General features: G+C 44.0%; 2 protein-coding genes across 3 annotated transcripts; one reads left to right on the top strand and one right to left on the bottom strand.

Moving 5' to 3' along the window:
• Positions 1-21: 21 nt before the first annotated feature.
• On the top strand, positions 22-4,483 carry DFFB (DNA fragmentation factor subunit beta). 2 transcript variants are annotated; one of them, XM_084495111.1, is made up of 7 exons: positions 22-194; positions 264-390; positions 824-1,012; positions 1,597-1,676; positions 1,826-1,996; positions 2,241-2,341; positions 2,575-4,483. In XM_084495111.1, exons 1-7 carry the CDS (start codon positions 75-77, stop codon positions 2,789-2,791), a joined length of 1,005 nt encoding a protein of 334 aa, XP_084351237.1. In that variant the 5' UTR covers positions 22-74; the 3' UTR covers positions 2,792-4,483. The 2 variants fall into 2 exon arrangements, with proteins under 2 accessions (XP_084351237.1, XP_084351238.1); XM_084495112.1 differs by having other exon boundaries at positions 23-194; positions 264-394; positions 831-1,012.
• An 841-nt stretch (positions 4,484-5,324) lies between these two features.
• On the bottom strand, positions 5,325-8,139 carry LOC311422243 (UPF0688 protein C1orf174). Its single transcript, XM_084495113.1, has 3 exons — positions 7,988-8,139; positions 6,486-6,983; positions 5,325-5,683 (listed from the first exon to the last, which is right to left on the bottom strand). Exons 1-3 carry the CDS (start codon positions 8,060-8,062, stop codon positions 5,576-5,578), a joined length of 681 nt encoding a protein of 226 aa, XP_084351239.1. The 5' UTR covers positions 8,063-8,139; the 3' UTR covers positions 5,325-5,575.

Raw genomic sequence — 8,139 nt, 5'->3', positions numbered from 1 at the left:
CCGCCCCCCCCGCTTCCCCCTGTGGCGCATGCGCACAGCGGCGGCGGGAGCGCGGGCGGGAAGGCGGCAGGAAAATGGCGGCCGAGGCGCCGCTGAGGGGGTTCCGCGTGAGGCGGGCGGGCAGCGCGCAGAAATTCGGGGTGGCGGCCGGCAGCCTGCGAGGGCTGCTGAGGAAAGGCTGCCGCCTGCTGCAGGTACCGGCCGGGTAGCCGGGGAGAGGGTCCCCGGGTTGCCGGCACCCCCCTGACCCGCCCGCGGGGCAGGTTCCGTTGGCAGGCAGCCGGCTGTGCCTGTACGAGGACGGCACGGAGCTGAGCGAGGGCTTCTTCCGCACGCTGCCGCCGCAGACGGAGCTGGTGCTGCTGGGCGCCGGGGAGAGCTGGCAGGGCTGTGAGTGGGCCGGGGGGGGTGCTCGGGGGGCGCTGGGGATGCGCCGTCCCTGAGGCGTCGGGGCTGGGTTGGGTGAGGAGCTGGGCAACGCGATCAAAGGATCAGATAGCTTGGAAGAGACCTCCGAGGTCACCCAGTCCAACCTAACACTAACCAGCCCTCCACTGAACCCTATCACCAAGTTCTACATCTAAACGGCTTTTAAAGAGCTCCCTGGAGGTATTTAACCTCAACCGCTTCCCAGGGCAGCCCATCCCAATGCCTAACAACCCTTTCCGTAAAGAACTTCCTAATGTGGTTGTGGCATCCCTGCCCACAGCAGGGGGTTGGATCTGGTGATCCTTGAGGTCTTTTCCAGCCCAAACCATGCTGTGAATCTATGAAGGACCCACACCAGCATCTCCCTGAGCTGTTCCTGCTTCATCCCCAACAGGCGTCAGCGATGTGGAGCGGCTCCTGGCTGCCTTCCACAGCCAGCGGGAGGCTGTCGTCGAGGCTGCACGAAAGCTGCTCTCTGACGAGCAAGCGCCCAGGAGGCAGAAACTGCTGGCAGACCTCATCCACAACCTCCAGGAGAACATCGCAGCGGAAGACAGGCAGGAGGACAGCAAATGGTTTGAAGGTAGGTGCCTCAGGCTGGACCTAGCTCCCCCGGGCGTGGTGTTCATCAGGAGTAACAGAAAGATTTTAAAGTTTTTTTAAAGTATGTACATATTTCTGTATCAGGAGAGGGTTTAAAAAAACCCTCCCTATTGCTTTATCCAGTACAGTTTTAAAATACAGGTAACTTTTTTCCCCCACTGACATATCATAGAGCACATTTACATTCATCTAACAACTTGCTGATAACATGTTGATAATTTGCACACATCAGCCAGCCAACCTTTAGACTTTGTGAGTTCACTCTCCAGTTTCCAGGTCATTGGCATAGGTCTTTCAATCATTTTCTCACAGTCTGAGTGTTCCATGTGTACACGTTAATGAAAAACATTTAACAACTAAAACATCAGCTACTGTTCTCGAAACAGATGGTCCTTTTAAGTCATGACAGCAGGATAGCCTTGAACCAGTAAAATAAATATGGAAAGGAAAAAATACCCATGCATACTGATTTTGTGAAAAGAAGGGATAAATATCCAGCTAAGCAGATGCAGAGAACTAAAAGCATTGCACTAAGTTACAGCTCTCTTATCTAACTCTCTCTAGGCCTAGAGTCTCGTTTTAAGAACAAATCAAGCTACATGCGGTACAGTTGTGAAAGCAGAATACGAAGCTACATGAAAGAGGTAAAAGTTTCTGTTGAGGTAACTTATTTTCAACTTGCTAATAACAGTAATTCTGTGACTACATATATATTAAATGATTTATAGTCCAACACAGTGGTTGTAAAAGAATCTCAGACTGCTATAAGAACTAAATTTTTATTTTTTTTTAGGTTAATAATTTTATTTCAAACGTTCATCCTACAGCAAGGGATGCATATAAAAGGATAATAGACCTGATGTCGGATAAACTGAAATCTGCGAAATACAACGGCTGCTACTTTGACAGGAGAGAGGAGGAAGCAGTCCGCCTGTGCACTATGGAGGGATGGTTCTCCTGTCAGGTACGTTCAGCCCTGTTTAAAGCAGAGTCTCAGTGTGTGGCTTGCAGTGACAACATTAGATGTTAGGGGAAGGAGATGGTTATTTGGATGCTTGCGTAGAGAAGCAGATTTGGCAGGGTGGTGTTATCACAGCATGCATGATCTGTCTCTGGTCACAGCAAGTGGAAGCTGTGACAGTCCTGGGCTCGGACTGAGCTGGCACGATGAACACTTCACCTTTCATTGTAACTACTTTGTTTTACAGGGACCTTTTGACAGAGATGACTGCCCGTGTAAGCATTCCATCAATCCCTACAGCAACAAGGAAAGCAGAATCCTCTTCAGTACCTGGAATCTTGATCACATGTAGGTATAATGCATCTATATGTGTCCCTGGTGAAAACCATCAGACCTGTTTTCAGGCATTGTGCGCTTGTGAAGCAAATGGGATTTGCTAAACTAATTTCTTCAAGGAAAAGTAAACAACAAACCTAGTTATGGTGAAAGAATTCAACATCTACCTTGCCCTAAAAGGAAGATGAAGAAATATCATGAGACAGTTTTGCTGGCAATGTTGCTTTCTCTTTTGCATTTTACAGAATAGAGAAGAAACGTACTGTTGTCCCAGAACTGGCAGAAGCTGTCAAAACACGAGATGGAAGAGAAGTGAACTGGGAATACTTCTATCAGCTACTGTTTACCATAGATAATCTAAAACTTGTACATATTGCTTGCCATAAGAAAACGGGTCATAATCTCAGCTGTGACAAGACTAAAATTTACAGAAAAAGGAAGCAAACCCACGAGATTTCATAGTGCTATCTCTGAAAGTGACTTTTTTTACAAAATCATGTGAGATGGTGGCATTTTTAAATAGCTCATTTCTTAAAAACTTATTTAGCAAGTCTCTCCTGGCAAGGACTTCTTCCTTTATCACCACCAGTGCCTTAATTCAATTGCAATCTCAAAAAGCATATGTTCAGATCATGCCTGATTCTCTCACCTTCTCACTTACTACCAGCCTTCCTTAAACGACAGTGTGGTAGTCTGACTCATAACTGTGTCATGTAAAAATGAGGCCAGGGGCTGACACTGATTATACTTTATGATCTCTTTCTCAGTATGATAAGTGTAGGCCTAAAACTTACAGTAAACAGAAACTTACACAAAATACTTCTTAAAAACTGAGTAGACTATTTTTATGAACATTAGGCCAAACAAAGAGTACTTGAAGGTGATTATTTTGCGTTGTGCCTTTTCCAGGTAGACAACCTGTGTCATTTCAGAGGTGCTAAGTGATTCAGCGGCAGAGCTGCTGCCTCTTCTGTTGCAAAATAGCTGCACTCATCCATGACCCTTCCATTTACTGTTGCATAGCTGCAGATCCTCTAGAAGGAATCACAAGGCTCTGGTACATCTTTGCATCTGCCACCTTTGTTCTTTATCATCTCTCTCCCTGATTTCCTTCTCCCTAGTCTTCACCTCTTTAGCTTGAGCTTGCTTGAAGTAGCACATGCAGTTTTATTACGTAACAATCATGTTTGCTGCCTTCAAAAATGTTGCTTCCGTAAAACACTCCCTACCTCTCAGGTAACAAAATCCAAATAGATCATTTTCTGTTTTTAAATACCAGCTGATAACAACTGAACATTCAGGGCCCATCAATGGAAACAACACGAGTATTTTTTAAATAAAAAAAATCACTGCCATCTTTGTGTGTGTGTGTGTGTGCAGGTAGAGGTGCATGAGTAGTTAATAAGGTATAACGTAGCATGACCAACGCAGCCTAGAAAGATTTCGCATGGGGGAAGGTGCTTATGAATGAAGCAATAGATACTTTGTGCTGTGTAAATGACATACTTCACTTACCTCTGTGGAAGAGCTCTTTTAATTTCTCTTCTTATCAGTGGTTCTGTTACTTCTCCGGGTAAATTCAGCTAGTCTAGACAGAATTGTATTAAGACAGTAGTGCTGTGTGAGCCAGAGCTTACATTTCTAGGTCTTGGAAATGCAATTTTGCTACAGACAGCATTAATCTACTTCAAGTACAAAATGTGATCCCCTTCCCAAACATTTCAACATGAAATCTAAGTAGGTGCATTTTCAATACAGGATTTCCAGTACCAATGTATTGAATTGATCCTGATCACCTTACTGAATATACACAAACTAACAGGTGAAAACACACACTGTTTTGTACTGTTTTGACTTCGGTGAAGGAATCGCAGCAATGTCATCTAAAACACCATTTTGCACTGTGTGAAACTAAAATGAGTGTCTGTGTGTGAAGACATTGGCTAGAAAAAAGGCAACAGATAAGGCATTTAAGGAAAGCTGGGAAAACTTCAAGATGGAGTAGTGCTGAAAACCGTGAATAAACTATTAAAATATTAAGATTTTTCTGTGTTACAGAATTAGAGTAAAAATGAGCCAAGAACTATCGTTGACAGAAACAATGCATCAACTGGAGTGGGAATGTGAATAAATTAACATGTCATGCATATACAATTTGTTTGGCTTTTGATTTTTGAATGTTTAACATGCTATAGCTGTAGAAATTAATATTTATTTAAACCATCTGCTGACTATATTTTCTCTGTATTTTTAGAAATAGTTTCTTCTACATTTATAACAATATCTGGAAGCCTATTGCATAATCACACTTTCAAAGTATTATCATAAACATTGGATGAGTTAGCAATTCCTGAAATCATCTGAGGCTGCTCACTATTTTTTAAAAATGCAGGCCAGAAATACATTTGGAGGACTGACCTACATCTCCCCAGCGATCAATATTCATTGATCTATTGATGAAGTCCTGCACCAAGAGGACTTAATTCTTCCTTTATCACCATCGATGCATTTGTTTACAAAAATTTCATAACCCTTGGAAGTGAACTGAAAATACAGCACAAGCTGCATTACAAAACTATTAAAAAGAGCAACTCTTAAAGCTGATCTGATGGAAGAGGGAAGCAGTCAGCTTCATTCCATGTGGTGGTTGTTCAGAGAACTGAGGAGCAATACAAAGTTACCTAACATCCAGAAATTAAAACCACTGAACTCCTGTTGGCATACGTGCATTGAGTTTTGCCAGCAGAACTGCATTTTAAAGGTTCAGTCGTATTTTTAGATGAAAACAATGCAATGCAACAAAACTTACACAACAGAGACTGGTGTCCCTCTTTGGACTGTGCTATCAGCTGGTTGCTTTACTAGCTATAATGGCAGGCATCACAGAATTAAAAGAAAAAGGACTGTGTTCTAAGATAATTTTTAGAAAGGAGGGAGAATAGACCAAATGTTCCCTGTAAGTATGAACTCTAGTTTATAACAAAATAATAAAAACTTGTGCTTTCCATGCTTTATTATAAGTAATAGTGATAAAATGATAAATTACAATTTATTTTCAAATTCACTGAAAATTCAAACTGCCACAGAAAATTGTGGGAGAACACTGCATCTGACAGTTCTAGGGAAACAAACTATACCCGTTCTCTGTTTTAAGAAAAGGCAAACACTGACAAATCACGCTAGTGATACAGCCAACCACCATTACACCATCAGAAAGAAAAAAGGTTTTTGTTTTACAGTTTCTTGCTAGAGCACATCCTCTTCCTCCTCATCATCTTCCTTTGCAATGAAGTGTAGCCTTCTGAATTCCCGCCTGCTCATTGTTGTGCTTGGGAGTGCAACTGCTGGCTGATCCTTTAAGGAAAAGATAAAATCATTACGTCAAGTTGCTGCAAATAGCAGACCTCCCACATCTCCAGCAGTTCCCATTCTTCCACACCGATACACGAGGCATTAACACACACCTCTTCACTTGGAAGTGGTGGCATCCAATTAAACCCTTAGCTAAAGCAGAAGGGCTTGGAGGGGAGCCTGTCTGAATCAGCCAAGGCTCATGGTCAAAGTGAGGGCTGGCATTCCTTCTGCAGTCTTGAAAAGGATTCAGAGAGGGTTAAGCACTCTACAGACAAATCCTTACCACTCCCACTAAACTATAAATTGTCTCCCACTAAACACTAATCCTCATTAAACACCTGAAAGATGAAAGCATCATTTGTCCAAAGGCAAATAATGTTCAATGCAGACCTGAGATTCAAATTTAAAGTTTTGTTCCCTGAGCATTCCAAAAGCAGAGGTGGCCACAAACCAATTTCCATCCCAAAGAATTAAAACATTCCTGGATAAGAACCAGAGACCAATGAAAAACTGTTTTGAAAGGATAACACTGTTCTACTGTAACACAGCCATGTATATTTTTGTGAGTAAAAAGGCTACCTCAGAGAACTGGAATAATAAAATATAACCAAGAAGGATTTTGCGTCTGAAATAAATTCAGCTTGTCTCTGACAGAGACAAATCATTCCATTTGGTGGATGGGGATATTTCTCCATCCAACTACCAACACTGGTCACGCTTGCCAACAATTTTGAGACTAGCCTAATATTGAAACAGAACAGAACTGAGTCTATAAAAAGTGAACAGGCTTTCACCATCTTACCTGTATAAAGTCAATGTTTCCAAAGAACCTGTCCACTGGCATTGGCTGGTTACTGTCTTCATCCAAGAAAGCGCTGTTATCTAGTTCCGTCAGTTTCTTTGGGACATCTCCATCCTTCAAGCTAGATTTATCTGAAAGTACAGTCTCACAGCTCTCCTCTTCACTGCTGACATGACTTTGCAGATTTTCGTTGCTTTCCGTTTTTGAAGCAGCACTACTTGATTTCTCTGCAAATGGCTTCAAAGAAACTTTATGTTCCTTTTTCTGTCTCTCTTCACCAGTCTCTGGAATGCTTTCACCTTTTTTCTGTTGAATTGTATTACAGTCTCCTGAATCTTCTGAATGTGAATCCTCAGCAGATGTTTTTGGTGCTGCTTTCCTCACTGCAAGGTTCCCAGTCCCACATGTACGACCTTCTAGTTCTGATTTTACTAGACTGTTTTTTTCACATTTTAGCCTCTTTGAGGGTTGTCTGTCAGCTGCTTTGCGTGAAGAAGACTGTTAGAAGAAAAATCAGATCGTGAAGCTATTTAAAAAAAAATAACTAAATAAATAAATCACCAAATCTCATTAGTGGCAAGGCTAGATGTGAAACTGAATAGCTCCATCAGGTGAGCAGCCAGCATTTGTCAAGGAACTGCAGCCTGGTTCTAACCCGCAACACTAAACAAAATAATTACTAGAAAATGCATGTAAAAAAGAGGCGCAGATAGGTTATGCTAGACCACAACATCACCAACAGGAATCTTCTCAAACAATAAACTAGTGCAGGACATGGCTAATCACCATCTTCAGGTTTTCTTAGGGATGCTATAGATCATAATTAGCGTAACAGAACGAACTACCATCTGCTGGCAGAGCCTGCTGGTAGGGTAACACCACACTGCACAGACTCCTTCCACAGTACTTCAAATAATTAATTATGAATCCAAAAATTAACTCTGTAGCACACAGCCCCACTCAGGCTCTGCATTTTTGCACACACGCTTAATAAAAGGTGGGAAAGGTGGAGCACTCACGTAAGCCCTGTGGGTAAACCCGACAGAGCATCACTCAGCTGGCAGCTGTTTATAATTAGTCTCCCTGCAGTTCCTAGGGCAGATTTTAAGTCTTTTGGAAGCCACGGGTGCTAGAGCAGCCGTGTACACCTCACTGTATGCTCCCACATCCCACACCATGCACGGCAGTGATGGCAGGGAAGCAGTTGATATTTCCTTGCAATTTGCAACTTGCACGGGGCACTGAGGGGCTATTTCACTAAACATTAATCGCACAGAACTGCCCGAACGGTTACAACCCATGAAACCACACGGAAAACTAAGCTATTTTACAAAACGCAAGACAAACTACATCTGTAGGGACTGCTCGCCAGCCGGGGCCACACCACCAAACGCCACCAGGAGGGCCAAGGGCTCCCCGGGCGGGCGCTGGGAGGCACAGGCAGCACCCAGAGGCCGCCCCGGAGGCTCCCCCCGGGGCCCCGAGCCCGCAGCGCCCCTCACCTGGCGGCTCCTCCCGCGGCCGGCCCCACGCGAAGCCCCGGCTCCAGCCCGCCGCGCCAGGCCGCCCGCCGCCATCTTGGGGGGGGAGGGCGGGAAGCTCCGGCCGCCATTTTGGGGCCGGGCCTTGGCCTCGGGCGGCCCTCGCTGAGGAG

The sequence above is a fragment of the Aythya ferina genome (genome assembly GCF_964211825.1).
Source record: "Aythya ferina genome assembly, chromosome: 21".
NCBI lineage: Eukaryota > Metazoa > Chordata > Aves > Anseriformes > Anatidae > Aythya > Aythya ferina.
The sequence above is the reverse complement of the archived record's forward strand: the minus strand, read 5'-3'. Positions and strand labels throughout refer to the sequence as shown.

Coding starts and splice junctions, on each gene's coding strand:
- DFFB (XM_084495111.1), top strand. CDS start 75: ATGGCGGCCGAGGCGCCGCTGAGGGGGTTCCGCGTGAGGCGGGCGGGC. Junction 1,677..1,825: donor TACGAAGCTACATGAAAGAG/GTAAAAGTTTCT, acceptor ATTTTTTTTTAG/GTTAATAATTTTATTTCAAA. Junction 2,342..2,574: donor ACCTGGAATCTTGATCACAT/GTAGGTATAATG, acceptor TGCATTTTACAG/AATAGAGAAGAAACGTACTG.
- LOC311422243 (XM_084495113.1), bottom strand. CDS start 8,062: ATGGCGGCGGGCGGCCTGGCGCGGCGGGCTGGAGCCGGGGCTTCGCGT. Junction 6,984..7,987: donor GCCGCGGGAGGAGCCGCCAG/GTGAGGGGCGCT, acceptor TTCTTCTAACAG/TCTTCTTCACGCAAAGCAGC. Junction 5,684..6,485: donor GAAACATTGACTTTATACAG/GTAAGATGGTGA, acceptor TTTTCCTTAAAG/GATCAGCCAGCAGTTGCACT.